Source organism: Antechinus flavipes, chromosome 5 (assembly GCF_016432865.1).
Source record: "Antechinus flavipes isolate AdamAnt ecotype Samford, QLD, Australia chromosome 5, AdamAnt_v2, whole genome shotgun sequence".
Lineage (NCBI taxonomy): Eukaryota > Metazoa > Chordata > Mammalia > Dasyuromorphia > Dasyuridae > Antechinus > Antechinus flavipes.
In genome coordinates, this window is record NC_067402.1 from 46,975,845 (window position 1) to 46,995,229 (window position 19,385).

General features: G+C 32.2%; 1 protein-coding gene across 1 annotated transcript in view; it reads right to left on the minus strand.

The window, feature by feature from the left end:
• The window catches only part of CDK14 (cyclin dependent kinase 14), a 545,438-nt gene that overhangs the window by 152,538 nt on the left and 373,515 nt on the right, over positions 1 to 19,385 (minus strand). The window contains 2 exon segments of the mRNA XM_052000624.1: positions 4,026 to 4,051; positions 4,054 to 4,118. Of these exon segments, the coding sequence (XP_051856584.1) occupies positions 4,026 to 4,051; positions 4,054 to 4,118 (91 nt within the window).

Here is a 19,385-nt window from a genome sequence, read left to right on the forward strand (position 1 = left end):
GAAACTCATAAGTGCTATTTAAGTAAGGAGTCTTTTTGCTGTTTTTTTTTTTTTTTTTTTTTTTTTTTTTAAGTGGAAGTCTTCTTTTAAGGAACTTAAATTAGATTTTAAAATATGCTCTACATTAGAGCATAACATAAAAGTTGTCCACTTACATCCCCTGGTAACTGCCATCAATTCAGGCATCCTGAATCAACAACATTTCCTCTACAAAGAGATCTAACAAAAATCAAATCTAGCATATTCCAGAGATTGGGATAATTTAGAAAAGGAATTCGACACATGAAATATTTCAAACTGAACCTCTTATTTCCAAAATAAGTCAATAGTTGATGACATTTTGGTGATCTCTCTTTCTTAAAAGATTAAACATCAGGTCATCCAATTTTAAAGAAATAATTTTTAGGAGGAGAGAACATTTTAATAATCTTCAAAAAAGACTCTTTATCCATAAAGGGTATTGCATGTATAGCATGAAGCAGCCAAAACAATTGTAGGAGCTATTAACATCCATCACAATAACTACCTGCATACTAACAGTCTCTGCTCTCTAATAAGAGACAATAGTTTCCTGTGTCAATAATTTCATGCATTCTATGGGGAATTTGCAATTATTTATTTCTTTGATTTATTAAAAGAGTACACATTTCCCAAAAGTCTCTGGATGCTCATACAAAGTATTAAAATACACCATAAAATAAAGTAATAGAAGCAAAACACCTTAGAAGCCACCTAGCACATTTATACTGATTGGGAAATTAGTTAATTACATAAATAATAAATATTTTAAATATTATCTGACAAGCTCTGTCAAGTAATTTGATAATCTATGCTTTCATTCTTTCTGTTTTTCAGTAGCACAGTTAAAGGAAATAGGAATTTCCCTCCTTATTCAATTTCATCCTCAAAAAAAAAAAAAAAGGAAAAAAACAACTTCTAAGGAATTTTGCAACTTCTACATGATTTATAACTTTTTAAAAATACCTATTTTACCAAAAAACTAGTAAGGTAAAATTGTTTGAACTACTGATGGAATCCTAAAGAAAATTGAATACATCCCAATGAGTAATGTAGCAATTTCAATGAAAAGGAAAGCACAGAATAGAAAATAAAGGGAAAAAATTGGGGGAAATATTTTCAAAGAACATTTTAAACTCAGACATAATTTAATGAAACATAATATTTCATAAATATAATAAAATTTATTTTTGAAGTCCATTTTTACTGCATCTAAAACCTAAGATACACTTCAAAATAAAAATATAAATGAAAGCTATTAATACTCCTATCACGATTATAAAAATATGTATATGTTGTATCTTGCTAAAAATGTACTTTTCAATTTTTTTCAGCTGTCACTTCATAGTTCTAAGTCAACAGCTCTACTCTTAATAAGAATAAAATATTAAAAGATGGCTTGAGAGTCTACTGGAAAACAGCTTTTGAAGAGGAAGACATTTATTTCCCTTTAGAATTAGATCTGGTTCTACTGGTCTCGATAGTGCAACTTAAGGACTACCCATCATGAATAAGCCTACATTGACAAAAATCTCCTTTTAATTTTATACTGGACTGTCATAACTAACTGGACTTGGTCTCATTCATTTCTTCACCGCCTCAACAAGCATTATAACTGCTTATGGTACGTACGGGAACTGGGTCCTGCCAAAAACATCCTTTCCCTCAGCTTATATTTCACAGAGGAAAATGACATATGACATAATCTGTGAGATGAGCTATTAGAAGCCCAGGGGTTAAGAGCTGAAAAGTCCATTAGTCTAACCCTCTCATTTTAAAGATGAGGAAACTAAAGTCCAAAGAGGTGGATATGTAAATGTCAGAGCTGAGTCTCTGACTCCAAAAGCAATGCTATTTTCTACTCTAACTAACTAAAAATGGCCATTAAATACTAAATGTATCTGGGTGGTGTAATACTAGCAGATGGAAGGATCGAGAGTGATTTCATGTGAGAAGTTGCTGAGATACAGAGGTGGAGGTGAGGATAGAGAGCACCTTCAGATCACTGGGCAAACTGGACAAACCCAAGTGGGAGAGAAGGTCCTACCCAACTTGCCTGCCAGTGGGATGCAGCGTGTCAGGAGAAAGGTGCACCGGACACAGGATGGCAAGGGGCTTCCACAACCTGACATTCAAAGTCTTATTTTGGATTGATTTATAACTGTCACAAAGGAAAGCAACAACAACTCTGCAGGCCAGAGCTACAAGCAAGCAATCAAATAGATTCCACAGAGCTTCACCTCCCTTAATTTTCGTAGATGATGATGAGCAATGATTGGTAGGAAAGAACAGAGGAATGAGGAAGCCAGAAAACAGAAATCTGGTTAATTATAGACCCTGGGTTAATTAAAGCCTATCTTCAATATATTTTAATTAGCCCAGTGTCTACTATATATAATTTATTATAATTTAATATTATAAAATTAATATATTTCATATTATATATTATTATATATATTATACGTTATGGGCATTGAAATGATAGGAAAAAAAGAGGGAGGAGGAAACCAAAAAACAGAGAATCTGGTTAATTATACATATAGTATATTTTAATTAACCCAGGGCCTATTATATACATATAAATATAAATAATATAATTATGTTATATTATAAAATTAATATTTCATATTATATATTATTACACATATTTATGTTATAATAATAATATAATATAAAATATATTGAAGATTCCTATATCATAAGAAAAAAAAGAGTCTCAAAGGAAGCAAAATAAGTATGCCAAAAATAAGCTGAATTTTTGAAAATTTCTAATGATAGACTGGCCTTTATCTCCTTAAGTTTTAAAAATAACTACCAAAGTTCACACTAGAAATGTACTCCCATTTAAAACACTCAGATTTTTTATAAAAGAAAGCAGGAAAAAAGAGGAGAACATCCTGATCAAAGCAGTTCTAGAAAAGTGAATGTTAATAGAGCCCATCTTTAAGCACAGATGAGCAATCTGATTATGCACTTTTGTTTACAGAAGGGAATCAATAATTTCTGAGACACCAATGATTCTTCTTCCATCCTCAGAAAACAGAATTGCTGAAAACTAATTTCACTCAAGGCTTTTTTTTAAAACACCTAGACTCAGGTATGGTAATAGCAAAGGAGTCTTCATATATCTCTCTAAGTCTAACTTGGGGACAGTGAGAATCATCTACTAGGGAGGTCCAATGAGAGGAAGGGGGCAAGGAAATGGGTTTTCCAGAAGCTTTTTCCCACTTCTTAATTCGTGCCTTTCTTCATTTAACTAGTTCCGATTTATCTGATTTTTTGTTTGTTTGTTTGTTGTCTCACACATTAGATTGTAAACTCCTTGAGAACCAGGGCTGACTCTATTTTTAGAACAGTGGCAGGTATATAGTAGGAGTATAATAAATGTTTAACTGGCTGACCATTTCACATATATCTTTTACCAAATACATATATAGAGATGACTATGATAATAATGTAACAATGACATTTATAAAAAGAGAAATATGTCTAGGCCCATAAACAGCACTGAAACTTGCATTGCCTTCCTTGTTCACTTCAGATACTTGGTGGCCAAACAGAAAATTCCATTATGGAAAACTGGTTCAGATGGCAACCCTATTTTAACAGAGACCCATGTTTCACCCAGCTCTTTAGAACAAGGGTGGGTTCCACAGTTTGCCTTACAGTACACAATTATACAATTCTGCCAAAAAGTGCAGGGCAGTCATCACTTATTTATTATTTGTGATCTTGCAAAAAACTAAGAGTTTGGATCACAATTCTGCATTCAGTGGACATTTCAACTGTGAATCAAGGATGTTGTCCTTTGGATAATGGCACTTATAGATAGTGTTTGATCTCAGATTTTAATATTAAATTTTTTAGCCTTGACTCTGTTACCAATATTTGACATAATAAATGAATTTTTTTTTTCAAACTGTATTTTATCAATCACTGTTATCAATTAGCAAAATGAAAAAAAAATTAGGAGCTCATTCTCTAGAAACAATATTTGGAGAACTTACCAGAAATATCCGTTCAAGTTGATCTGAATGTCTTTCATTCCTGGAAAAGCAGCAACTCCTTGAATCATTTCAACAAAGATACAGCCAACTCCCCTACAGAGGGAAATATATAGATATAAATGTCAGGAAGTCGTATTTACAATGTAAATTTTGGAAACAGATTGCAAAGTCCCACTGGTGTTTGAAATTATTTTTTAAAATAATTATTGTATGATTGATCTAAATCATTCCATTTCTTTTTCATAAGGTTATAAATTGAGAAACATCAGAATATACATCATGAGTCCACTGAATTCAGCTGAACCATGACACAAGAATTTCTAGAAGGTCTCATCTACTTAAGTTGGGCAAAGGTAATCAGAGTATTGTCCCAATAGAGTTTCTCATGACATTGTGCCTTTACGGGGTGTTTAAGAATATATTATAATAGTTTCAAAAATTATGCTCAAAGCACTTATTCAAAAAGTGATTTAAAGCACAAGAAAAAAGAATGAAACAAAAACTGATTAGATATATACATATTTCTGTAGGAATCTTTGTAACAAGGAAAACTGATTTACTTTCAAAGAGCAAGCCAACAAACAGCTCAATCCATAATAGGAGGAAGCACTGTTTTAAGATTTCTTCTCAGCTTTCTATCTTCCATTAATCTTATTACCATGTTCTCTCTTGATGCATTTATATTAAGTTGTTTGACCAACTAAAGTAGTTCATTGAAAAAGAATTCACCCACTTAGGCACTGTAATTATAATATATAATCTTATTCCAGTAAATGCTTGCTTTATCTCTCTTGCTTCTGATAAGAATCTGAAAAATTATACCATTATTGCCCATTTATCCTAAATTTCTTAAGCATGAGAACTGATTATAACAATTCATTATAAAGCTGTCACTGAAGTTCCTGACATCGTTTTATGAAAAGTCTTTCATCATGAATTTGGATCTCTAATAAACTGTTCTTATCACTGTATTTTATACTTAGATCACAAAGTAGATTTTTGTTGAATAAACAAATTCATAAGATACTTTCTGAATGCAAATTTCCCAAAGATATTAAGTTACTCAGAAGTTGACAAATAGCTATTCACTAATTAGTATTCAGAACCTAATTCCCCCTCATCCATAGGTTCCAAGATTCCAGTTCTAGGGATTTTGCAAGTTAAATTTCTCTCTAAATTATAAAGCAACCAATGCATTTACTTATTTTATTGTTATTTTTTTTTCTGTTTTTATAATAATAGCTTTTTTGTTTTTCAAAATACATGCAAAGATAGTTTTCACCATTCACTCTTGGCAAAACCTTGTGTTCCAATGAATTTACTTTTAATTGTCAACCAGAGGAGTCAATAAAAGCATTTAATTCAATGTCAAAGTAATAAAATTAATAACAGAACCCTGTCCACAAAAACCTGAAGCTTTTTCTCTAAAAAATATCTATTTTTCAAAGAGAAAAGTGGATTTGCATAGAAATAGTATGTAGAGCATCTATCTATGAGAAATTTGTGTGGTCAGAGTGTGTGTTGAAGGAGTAGACACACAAGGAACTGGTCCAATTAGCTTAAGCCCTGATGGAAAAGTCCTGTGACTCAATCACCTGTCAGCTACCTTTCCCACTGCACCCCCACCTTGGAGGGAAGGCTTTGGATGTTTTAATCTTTTATTGGAGGCTTACTGCTAAATAAGACTTTTCTCTAAAGACAGAAGCTCTTCACAATGCATTATTTGCTAATAACTTTGAAACTCATCTTCTCATTCAAGATGTATCAGAGACTAACAGAAATTAAACTCAGACTGGCTCTGAATTTTCTCAGTATTCTTGACTTCATTAAACTATTCTGGCTCTTGATTCTTCTGCTGACAGTCGATCTTCTATTGCCTCATTCGAGTATCTCAATTCAATTGTCACCTAACTTAAGGCAAAACTTTTTTTTTTAATTGACTTTGTTTTTAGGTTTCTTTGGGGGGGGGGGGGGGAGAATAGAAACCTGGATTACAAATTATTGAGCTGAAAGTGGAAGACCATAGATGTGTCTACTTGTTTCATAACTCTTTATGCCAGATGGTGCTCTATATTTAGACAAAAAGATTTTTCACAGGATTATTTTGAACTCTTATGTCCTGATTTATAAAAAATAAATAAATATAAATATCTGAACATAAAAAAGTTTACTTTAATTCAAAGGTTTCATTATACAACCTTCCACCTTCAACCAGTCAAGAATCTTCAGAATTTACTTTCCCCAAAAGAAGAAAAGCTGAGTGAACCAATGGGGCAGAATTTTTTTTTTAAAACTTCCTTCCATCATGTGCCTCTGTTCTATGCAAATAGAAATGGCTATGCTAGCTTATGTTTCTAAAAAAATTTTTTTAGAATTTTCTAGGTAACCATATGATATTTGATGGATGACTAGATGATTTGAATGTTCTGTTCACAGGGGACCATGAAACAGATACAAATACAAAAAGGCCCCCTCATTATTTCTATTTCCAGAGTGATGAAATGATAGAGAAGGGGAAAGAAATTTTTGAGAATCAGAAAATTCTTAGATCATTTATTTATGCCCATTAATTCCTAAAAATCACTCAACATCCAATGATCACACAAGCTAAAGGATACTCTAGTTAATAGGCCACATCCATATCTCGTGGAATGGTACAGTTCATAGTACTCAATCCAGAGTAAAAAAGGCATGAATTCAAATCTCCTAACATCCACTTGCTATGTGACACTGAACAAGACACGTAATCTGTGTGTCAAGTTTCCTCATCTGCAGATTAAGCATAGTAATAGTTACTAGCACACAAGGCTGTTTTAAGGAGCAAATGAGATAATATTTTGTAAAATACTTTATAAACATTACTGTGCTTTATAAATGCTAGTTACTATATTATTATTAATGATGTCTCAATAAATGAAACCAGAAGACATAAATACAAAATAGGTAAACTAAAGAATGGTTCAAGAATTCTCCTTGGAGAGATAAGTTTGTAGAGTTCATTTTCATCTTATGCCCAAAGGCAAGAAAAAAACCTAATTTCATGGAGTATTAAGTCATGTGATTTTGTAATACTTCACAATCAAATTAACAAACAGGAAGATAACTGCAGTTAGTATTCTGACATATACAGAAGATAAAGATACAATAGTTGGAAAAAAATCTTCATATGGTCATTCAAACTAAGACATTATATACAATGACATTTGATTTCACTGAAAGGATAAATGAAAACAAGAACAGCAAAAATATTCTGAAAAAAAATATATTCAGATGAAAAAAGGAAAGAAGATAATCATCCATATATAATCAATAAGGCCTTGGGAAAGGAGAATATTAACATCACAAGAAAAAAATTAAATCGATTAAATCTTACACTCATAATAACAATAAGATAATAATAATCATTTGAGCAATTATACTATACTTAAATGCCAAGAAAGATACTAAAAACTTTATACTATTATTTCATTTAATCTTATGTAAGATCTCTTACAAACATGCGAAGAATCTGTGATTCCCATAAATGTGGGATATAAATTTCATGAGGAAAGGTAATAAAAAATGATGGCATACACTTTGATCTAGCAGTCTCATTACTGGGTCTATATCCCAAAAAGGTCATAAGAAAGAGAAAAGGACCCACACATGCAAAATTGTCTATGGCAGCCCTTTTTGTAGTGGCCGGGAAGTGGAAACTGAGTGGATGTCCATCAGATGGAGAATGGCTGAATAAATTATGGCATATGAATATTATGGAATATTATTATGGAATATCATCAGCAGGATGATTTCAGAGAGGCCTGGAGAGACTTACATGAACTGATACTGAGTGAAATGAGCAGAATCAGGAGATCATTGTGCATGGCAATAAGAAGATTATATAATGATCAACTGTGATGGACTTTGATCTCAGAAATGTGGTGATTCAAGACACATCACTTGGGATGGAAAATGTCACTTACATCTGAACTAATGAGACCAAATGCTGGTCAAAACATACTATTTTCACTTTTTTAAAATTTGGTTTGCTTTTTCTTTCTCATGGTTTTTTCCCCTTCTGATTTTACTTCCACAACATGACAAATATGGAAATATCTTTTAAAATGATTATACTATATATCAGATTGCTTGGTATATTGGGAAGGGAGGGAAAAAAATGGAACTCAAAATCTTACAAAAATGAATGTTGAAAACTTTTTACATATAATTAGAAAAATAAAATACAATTGAGGGGGGAAAACCAAATTTTATGACATTTGGCAAATCTTGGGGAGTTGACTGAGACACAGATGTTCTTAAGTGATTTGCTCAGGGACAACAGTGGTTGTCATAGACACTGGAACCTGGATGATTTTTTCCCTCTGAGAACTATATGCCATATACCAAATTTCAGCAAAAAAAATTTAATGTACAGGGAACAACTAGTTGTTGAAATACTGGGGGGGTTTTCCTGTCTTTTTTTTTTTTTCAATAATGAGCTAACTTTGTGTGCCTTTCAGATGGGTCAAAATCAGTTCCAAAATAAAAGAATAAAAATGAAATATTATACAATTACAGCAACTTTTAGCCTTTTCCCTCCCTCAACAAATCCTCCAACATGAGATAATGGTGTGTCTATCACTAGTGTTGTGGTGAGTCAAGTACTTTATTTTTTTTTAATGTATTTATTTAGAATTTAAATACAAAATAAGAAAAAACAAACTAGAAAACAAAAGACAGAAAATAAAAGAAAAAGAAAAAAAAATGGCCATGTACCCAATACAGCATCAGGAAAGATTCAAATTCTGTAACAATAAATTTCTATTTCAAGAAAACATATATAATAATAGAAGACATTGTATTCACACTGTTTACAAGTTTTCTTTTGTTCTCTGCTGTGCATGTTTTACTTTTTTCTCTTCAACCCCTTTTCCTTCCCCATCTCCCCCAACAGCCTACAATAAAAGCACAAATATATTCATGTATACATATACATACAATCTTAATATGGATGACATTGTGTAGATTTTTCTCTTGATTCTTTTTTAAGTTTAACTGTATCTGAGATCAATTATTATTATCCTTAATTTTTTCTAATAAATTCCACTCCTGATCAGTTACTGTGTTTCTGTATATCTCTTATTTATTATCTCTGCTAATCTTCTACCTGTTAACTTGCTCGGCTAATCCCCCTACTGCCCCTCTCTATCACCAATGGATCCCTCTCCTTTATCTTTTCCCCTTATTATTTTTCTCCCACTTTATTCCACTCCTCTTAATTGAAACACTTTTCTGTATCTCACCTTATCTTTACCTTTTCCCCACCCTGTCCTTTACAAACTTTAAAATTCTATAAAAAAGTAAAATGAGAGCATTGTATACAGCAACAGCAATACTGTGTGATGATCACTTAGGAATAGCTTAGTTATTTTCTCAGCAATGCAATGATTAAAGACAATTCCAAAAGACTTATGATGAAAACTTCTGTCAACCTCCAGAGAAAGAACTAATGGCATCTGAATACAGATTGAAGCATACTTAAAAAAAAAAAAAAAGAAATTTTATTTCTCTTGGTTTTAGTCTGTGTTCTCTTTTGCAATATGGCTAAAATGGAAATATGTTTTCCAGGAGTGCACATGCATAATCTATATCAAGATATTTGCTTTCTCAAGTAAGTGAAGACAGGAGTGAGTTTGCAGCCCCAAAATTAAAGAAAATGAATGTTGAATATTGGTTTTACATGTATTTGAGAAAAATAAGATAAAAACATTCTTTAAAAAAAAAGAAAAGAAGGGAAGATTTCTGAAGAACTAAAATGATCTTAGCACTTTTTTATAAGTAACATCATCAACAAAATGAATATCAATGTCTAGTGGCTCATGTTTTCCCCCTCATCATTGCAAAGGCTTTTAGGGAACTGTTTAGTCACACTTGGAGAATAGCTTTAATAAAAACATGAAAAGGGAGCAAGCTGGTTTTTGAAATAACTTTTTATCAGACCACATCTTCCAGCCCCAGGACTGACTAAGAGGTAGAAGGAATACAAGATTCTATCAAAGAAAATATATTAAAACTATATTAACACACATTTTTAGCATCAAGTCTGCCAGAAACAATTTTATTTAATTCTAATATTAATCTAATATCCAAGAAGTTATAGTATAAATAAAGCCATTCAAATCTGTATACTGCCAATGCCCTCTGATCTGACTGTGCCCCCAAGATAACAATACATTAAAAAAATACAACTGTGATTAAGTCAAGAAAGATGCATGACTAAGTCATCAACTCGTACCCTCTGAGAATAAAAAGGGTAGCTTTTTCCTTCTAAGGATATCCTATCCCTCCTAAAGAGTGAGGAAGCAATGGTGTGAAAGAAGAGTTAAGCTTTGTCATTAACTTTAGAACCAGCGTCCTAATTGCCCAAAGAAAAGCCTATTTATTTTACAACCATTAGCTACCTTTACAAGGGTCTTTCCCCCTGGAATCTAGAGAAAGCTTAAGAGAAAAACACTCTTAAACATTTCCAGTTTTACTAAGAAAAAAAGTTTTTAAATATGCTTCTATGATTCTATTTATTTTAAATCTATTTGACCATAACAATAATAGGTGGGTTTAAACACCTCTTCCAAATGGCATCTGTATATATAGAGATAGATATACACATACATAGTATATATAAACACAAACATACATAGTCATATATATGTTCTATATATATACACACACACACACACACACACACACACACACACACACACATATAACTATATAAGATTCTGGAACAGATTGTAGATGTGGAGATGGCTTTGTTTAATGATCACCTTAGAAACAACATCAAGTAAAATATAAAACAGTCAAACATATGCTTAACCTACATTATCTACCAGTTTCATGGAGGATGCCTGGAAAGGGCGATAGAGGGATGCCTTATTATGATGAGTTCTTCCATAGACTATTACCAGAAGATCCCTTCCTAAATGCACTGAGCACTACTAGGTCACCAAAAATTCTAAGGAGTAAGATCAAAACTCATTTGAAAGAAAATTATTTTAATCATCCACACTGGGGGAAAGGGTCTTACAAAAAGAGAAGGTAGGTCGTAACGCAGCTACAAGCTATATTTTGCCCACTTCAGAATAGAACATGGTACATAATTGAATGGGAAACACCCTGAATTAATAGAGGAGTGTATAAAAGCATCTACATAGCGTAATTTTGAGAATCAGAAAGATCTGAATTTAAATACTTTCTCCAACACTTATATGTTATATAAGTGGAAAAGTCACTTAACTTCTCTCAATCTGTTTCCTCATATGTAAAATGGTTATAATCATAGTACCTAATTCAGAAGACTTATTAAGACTAAAATAGAATAAGATGAAAACTATTTTACAAACTTTGAAGATATAGTTACATATGTATATATATTATATATACATATACTTATATATGTATAAATATGTATATGTGTCCCACACCAGTTCCACAGATGAACAATTGGCTGAGTATGGGATTGAAAAAGAGGAAGAATTGAAGGTGGATCTTATTTTAAAAACTGTTTGCCTTCCCAATGAATCAATTATGGTGTCTCAAATGCCTAAGCTTTTAATACAATATGCTCTCCATGTTATTTTATTATATGTCTGTGGTCATGGAACATTACAATTTCCAAATACTTGAAATTTTCATTACCAGAAAGACAATGAAGAGTTTAAAAGGGATTCATATCACATTATAAGCAAGAAATTACAATAACAAAAAGGTCTTAAAACACATCATTAAAGAAAATGTATCAATAAAGATAGAGAAATAAAGGGACTGACCACAAAGTAAAAATGTGAGAACAACCCTTGTGCTCCAGTGAAATTTTAATGCTGTGAAGAGAAAGAAAGTAAAGAAATCTTTTAAGGCACTTGACCTGTGGATAAACGTTTAGGAGGACACAGATGTGTCATACGGTTCAGTAAGCAGGAATGGTTTGGGATCTGCATCTCTGGAGGTAATGTCCACACAGACAAGCTGATAGATTCATTTCATTATTTGTGCACAAATTTTGTGAGGTTATGAAATTATTCATGAATATGCAAACAAACTAAATGGCAATGAGAAGACATATGGTATGAGTTAAGTAGGCAGCAACAGTCAGTCAGTGAACAATAAATTAGACATGGCAAAATGGAGACAGGACCCAGATGTAAAAAAATCTTATCATGAACAAATTAGAGGAATAAGGAAGAGATTTTTTTTCAGATCCATTGGCAAGTGTTCACTCCCAAAGAAGGGAGAAAAATCATTTAAAATGAACAATTTTATTGTTTCAAGTTAAATTATATTTGCACAAATAAATACAATATAATCTTAATTAAAGTTAAAGTTAAAACTGGCAAAAAAAAAAAAATCTTTGCAGTGAGTTCCTCTGATAAAATCCTCATTTCCCAGAAACATAAGAAAATATTTAAATTTGTAAGAATAAAGGGCCATTATCCAAATGACAAATGGTCTAAGGGCATGAATAGGCATTTCTCAAGGAAAGAAACCCAAATTACTTACGACCATACTTATGACCATATTACTTACGAGAAAAACATGCTCAAAATCACTAATGATTAGAGAAATGTAAATTAAAATAAATGAGGTTCCAAACTCTTATGTGCCATACTGGTAAAGTTGATAGAAATGGATGGATAAGAAGGAAGAAAAGGTAGGGAAGAAGGAAAGGAGAAAGAGAATGGAGAAAAGGAAGGGAGGAAGGGAGAGAAGAAAGGAGGAAGAGAAGGGAGAAAAGAAAGGGAGGAAGGGAGAGAAGAAAGGAGAAAGGGAAAAAAAGGAGGGAGAGAAGGAGGGAGGGAAGAAAAACAAAGACATTGATGCACTATAGGTGAACCTATTTCCATTCTTGAAAAAAAAAATTAGAACTACATCTCCCAACTTTGAAAACTTTTTGACTCCAGAATATATCTATTGAGTTATATATATATACACACACATATATATATATATGCACGCACACAAACATATATATGTATATGTATATATACACATATATATACATATACATATATTATATTAAAGCCATTTCCTTTCTGATTTTTTTTAGGTTATAGGCCCAATAGGATTTATGGCTGCATGTTCAAATCTTTTGTTTTCTGCTTATATATGGAAACACTCTTGTGATTTGATAATTGCTAAGGTCTACATTAAAAAAAAAAAAAAAAAGTTTAAAAAGTAGTAATTGATCCCAACCTCCTGCTTTTCCAATTAGGGAACTATAGGGCATTAAGGCCATGTAATTTCTCTAAAGTGACTGATCTTGTCTGTTTTCCTTCTCTCTCCCCCTAACTTTTTTACACGTGATTATGAGAAGCTAGGAGTAATATTAAAGACAAGACTTGCACCTTGTGTGACCGAACTGACTTAGGAAGCTGTGGGTTGTTAGGGAAGGTGTTTGGTGTGTTTTGTTGTTTAAATAATACAATGATGTACAGAGGACTTTTTGTTCTTAGTAGTCATTCTTAACAAAGTGTCTGCTTTGGTAGGTTCCAGTAAGTTAGAAAAACTTCAGGCTTTGAACGTGCAGCCATAAATCTGGACCATATAGCGCTAGCTGGTTCAAGTGAAAAATCAATATGTTCTGTTCAAAGCTGCACTATCTATCCAACTTCAACAGACTTTCCTTTGCTCTCTTTCTCAGGAACTGGAAAAAATATTTAAAAGACCTTTTTATGTTTCTTTTTCTCTTGGTGTCCTACTCTCTTCCATTTTGGCCAAATTTATAAATAAAGAAAATAAAAAACCACTAAATAAAAAATTCATATTGCTCCTACCCAAAATCCCTACTATGGCCATGTCTGAAAATTTATGATGTATTCTTCACATTGAGGTCATCCCTCATTGTCAATACACGAGCAACATGTTCTAACACAAGTCTTCTGAACTATGGCTGATCACCAAATTGATCACTGTCCTCCAGTCTTTCTTAGCTTTGTCAATTTACAATATGGTTATTATGCTCCAAGTTCTGCTCACTTTACTCTATAAAAGTTAATTTATCTTCATAGATTTCTCTGAAACTCATCCCTTTTATGGAACTCAATAAGATCTTATTATTATATTAATATACCATAACTTGTTCAACCATTCTCTGATATCTACACCCCCTAGTTTCTAGTTCTTTGGCTTTGTACATCTGTACTCAATTTTGCACAAACATTTCCTTTTTTCTTCCTTGAATTTCTTTGGGAGTAACTTTTAAAGTGTCACTCCAAATTGATTTATAAAATGGCTGGGCAATCCAGTGTTATTTTCTACATTCCTTCTAACAATTGTGATTTTGGAGTAGAAGATGGGATTTCAGACTTTTTAAATTGTACTTTATTTTTCCCCAATTGCATATAAAAAAATTTAATTTTTTTAGAGTTTTGTATTTCAATTTCTATTCCCTCCTTTCTTCTTCTTCCCCTTTCCTAAGACAGTGAGCAATCTGATATAGCTTATATATGTGCAGTCATGTAAAAATATTTCCATAGTAATCATTTTGGTGAGAAGAAATAAGTCAATAAAGAAATACAGAAAGAAAAAAGGAAGGAAGGAAAAGATGGGGGAGAGAAGGAAACAGAGAGAGACAGAGACAGAGAAAGACAGAGAGAGGAAAGGAGGGAGGAAACAGAGAGACAGGCAGAGAGGGAGAGGAAAACAGGGAGAGGGAAAAGGAGTTTTTCTTTAGAGGTAAATAACATTTTTCATCATGAATCCTGTGGTAATGTTATATTGTTGAGAATAGCTAAATTATTCACAGTTGTTCATCAGACAATGTTGCAGTAGACAATTCTCTCCTGGTTCTGTTCATTTCATTCTGCATCAGTTCATGTAAGTCTTTCAAGGTTTTTCTGAAATCATCTCACTCATCATTTCTCAAAGCACAACAGTATTTCATTACAACCATACCACAACTTATTGTTAAAACCCAAATTATGGTTTTATTTGTGCAAAACATTTTTAATTTAATGTAATCAAAATTATCTATTTAATATTTTGCAATACTTTCTAATTCTTGTTTGGTCCTGAAACTTTCCCTTATCCACAGATTTGATAGGTAAATTATTCCTTGCTCCCCTGATTTGCTTACCTACTTTAACGTGATATGCAGTGTGAAATGCTGGTCTATACCTAGTTTCTACCAGACTGTTTTCAAGTTTTCCCAGCAGTTTTTGTCAAAAAGTGAGTTTCTGTCTTAAAAGCTTAGATCACTGGGTTTATCAAACACTAAATTACTATGGTTAGTTACTACAATGCATTGTGTGCTTAATCTATTCCACTGATCTATTTCTTAGCCAGTAACAGATTTTTTTGATCATTATTACTTAATAATTCCAACATGGCTAGGCCACCTTTCTTCACATTTGTTTTACACTGAGTCTCTTCATATTTTTTAACCTTTTGTTTTTCCAAGTGAATTGTTACTATTTTTCTAGCTCTATAAAATAATTTTTGGTAGTTTGATATGGTCCTATAGATCAATTTAGATAGAATTGCCATTTTTATTATATTGACTCTGGCTATCCATGAGCAATTAATATTTTTCCAATTGTTTTCCATTTATTTGTGTGAAAAGTATTTTGCAATTGTGTTCATGTAGTTCCTGGGTTTGTATTTGTTGCAGATAGACTTGCAAGTATTTTATTTTATTTTATTTAAATAGAATTTCTCTATTATCAGCCCCTTGACTTTCACAGTAATATGTAGAAGTGCTAATTATTTATTAAGGGTTTATTTTATATCCTGCAACTTTGCTAAAATTCTTAATCATTTAATCTAGGGTCACCTTTGTTTCATCCATGATCTTACTGGGAAGAGTTTTCTATTATAGATAATTCTTGCTGATGGTTTTAAATTGGTATTAGATAGGTATTTAAGGAAAGCTCCATTGCTATGTTTTCTATGTTTTCTAGTGTTTTTTAATAGGAATGGGTGCTTTATTTTGTCAAAGACTTTTTCTGCTTCTATTAAAATAAACATATGCTTTCTGTTGGGTTTGAGTCAACTATGCTGATAGTTTTCCTAATACTGAACTAGCTCTGAATTTGTTATAAATCCCATTTAATCAGTGAACAATGCTTGTTATGTATTTCTGTAATCTCCATTAGTATTTTATTTAAAATTTTGCAACAATATACGTTAGGAAAAGTGGCCTATGGTTTTCTTTCTCTTTTTGCTCTTCTTGTTTTAGATATCAGTCAGCACTATTTTTGTGTCATAAAAGGAATTTGGTAGGACTTTGTCTAGTTTTCCAAAGAGTTTACATAATATTGGGATTAATTGTTCTTTAAATGTTTGGTAGAATCTATTTGTCAGCCCATCTGGCCCTGGCTCCTTTTTTTTAGCGTTTTTTTCATTGATAGCTTGTTCAATTTATTTTTCTCAGTTGGAGTTATTTAAGTATCCTATTTCCTCTTCTGACAAACTGGGCAATTTATATTTTTGTAGATATTTACTTAGATTGTCAGATTTATTGGCATGTAATTGGGCAAAATTGCTTCTAATGATTACTTTAATTTCCTCTTCATTGGTGGCGAATTCACCCCTTTCATTTTTGATACTGACAATTTGCTTTCTTCTTTCCTTTTTTAATCAAATTTGCCAATGGTTTATCTCTTAAAGGGTTGTTTTAACATGCATTTCTCCATTTAGCTGGAGAAGGAAATGGGAAACTACTCCAGTATTTGTTAAGAGAACCTCAACTCACAGGAAGTTGGATACAAGTGAACAACATATTTTTCTCTTTATTAACTTGGCATTTTTATTTTTATTTTTTTCATGCCTTGAAAAGACTACTTTTAAAATTCACCAGAGTGCTGAAATTTTACAGGTCTCTGTATTTCCATAATGGCATATACACAAAATAAAGAAATCTATCCAACCAAGATGGACATTATAGAATGAGCTATAGAGCTAGAAGAGACCTTCAGTGTCATGGATTCTATTCCTTGTGAGGAGTAAACAAAAGCTAAGGGAGGTAAATTGACCTGCACAAGATCACACAGGAAGAAATGTCAGAATAAACATTTGAAATGGAATCCTCTGACTCATATGTCCAATGTTTGATGCTCTTCAGCATATTTGCCTATGCAAATTAGCAGGCAGGCTTCAAACACTTTGGGCATAGGAAGTATATAGGAGGATGCAATGGCCTTTTCTAGTTCTAAAATCAAAGGTCCAGTAAAAACAATTATGAGTTCTTCCAGTATTTCCCTTTTCATATTGTTCCAAGGATTAGCAATGGTCTCAAAATTTGCATGTCCTTCACATGCAAAAACTTTCTAAAGGATTCTGCCATTCTGTTTCTAAAAACTCTTCTTATTTTGTTTAGTTCTATGTTTTAGTTTTCCTCAGTAAACAGCTTTCCACATATGAGCTATATCCTAACCCCCAAAAAACAAAATAAAAAAACCCTTCTGAGTGAAATAATTTTCTTTTCCTTAATTGAACATATAATATGTCATACTATTTGGTAAAGTTCAGCAACAGTTACCCTATTGAAAGACATGAGTACTCATAAAAATAAATAGGTTTTAATCCACAATGCAAAGTATACATTTGTACCATTTTTTTCACCAAAAAAAGCATTTGTGTTGGTAAATCTGGCCAAAATGCTATGCTGTTTTCCTCTGAAGCCTGGTTCAAAAATAATTACAGTATAACCAGTAAGTAAAATTCAGTACCCAGCACAATAGTGATTTTTTTCCATGTGGGCATTCAGTGTATTTGAAAAGTTAAGAGATTAAAAAATTATATTCCCCATGCCCTTGGTAGCGACTGACAGAATTGGATTGATTAAACTGTCACTCATCATTTACTTTGGTTAGTGCTTCATTAGGCACAGATAGGCACAATATATCTTAGTCAAATTCTTATACACAGAATTTAGCTCTTGAGAAAAGCAAAAAAAATATTTTGGACAGAAGCCATTTACTCAGCTAGAAAATAAAACAACTGAATTTTGTGTAGAAGAGGACTCAGCTGCTATTTTAGAGGGGGAAAAAAAATGTGAAATGATAACAGATTGAACTTTTAGCAGGACTGGATAAAACATAATCTAATATTTTATTTTAGAAAATAAAGGAATATATATATTTTTTTCAATATATATAATTTTTACATAGAAAAGCAACTCAGCTCAATGGACTTGAGTCTCAGCCTCTACATCTGGGTTGTACTGTTGACTGGGTATGAAACACTGGCCATTTAATTTAGTCTTTTTTGTAATCATATATGTCATAGTGAAGCATCTAATACCACGGGAAAGCATCTTAAAAATACTAGTGTTAGAAGAGATCTTAATGCTTATGCTTGAATGCTAATGGATATATATGTGTGTGTGTGTGTGTGTGTGTGTGTGTGTGTGTGTGTGTGTGTGTGTATGCACTTAAATACACCAATGAATTTGCAATATCATAGATTTGAATATTTCCTATGAAGATTCACATTACTACTCTGATCAATGTCCTGCCCTAAGTTCATCATAGGCATTCACCGAATATGCTGAAGTCTATATATATATATATACCACCATCATCATTATTCTCAATGTTCAAATGGATCTATGATCTTACTGATTTTACCGTTCTTCAGTAATGCAGATTGCAAACCATCCCCAGCATAAATATAATTTATATAAGCCTATCACACGCATATCAAAATATAGCACATATACATATATGAATACATGTCTACACATTGTGTATGTGTATATATATATATATAAATGATAATGACAATATTAACAATAATGTTATTATATCAAGTTTTAAGATTTACAAAGCATTTTACATATATTATATCATGTTATTCTCACAACACGCAACCCTTTGAGGCAAGTGCAATATTCTCATAATAACAAATGAAGAAATTGAGAATGAGAAAATTCAAGTGAATTGCCCAGGATCACAAAGCTAGTGAAAATTTGAATTGAAGCTGCCCTGCCTCCAGTTCCACTGTTTTATTCATTTCACCACCTTATATGCAGATCAAATTGAAGTCATTATTCAGAAAGGTATGGTTAGCATAAAGAAAAAGAAAAAAGAAAAAATTTTTTAAAAAAAGAAAAAAAAAGGAAAAATTATTACTGATAGTCATGAATGCTACAATTTCAGTGGGAGGGCGGGAAAGATTTGGAAACCTGAAACAAATAAAATAGTTCAGGGCTTAGAAGAAGTGACCTGCATGGGGAAAGATGTGTCAAACCTGACAGGGCTCCTCAAACTTTTTAAATAGGAAGCCAGTTCACTGTCCCTCAGACTGTTGGAGGGCAGAACTATAGTAAAAACAAAAACTTTGTTTTGTGGGCCTTTAAATAAAGAAACTTCATAGCCCTGGGTGAGG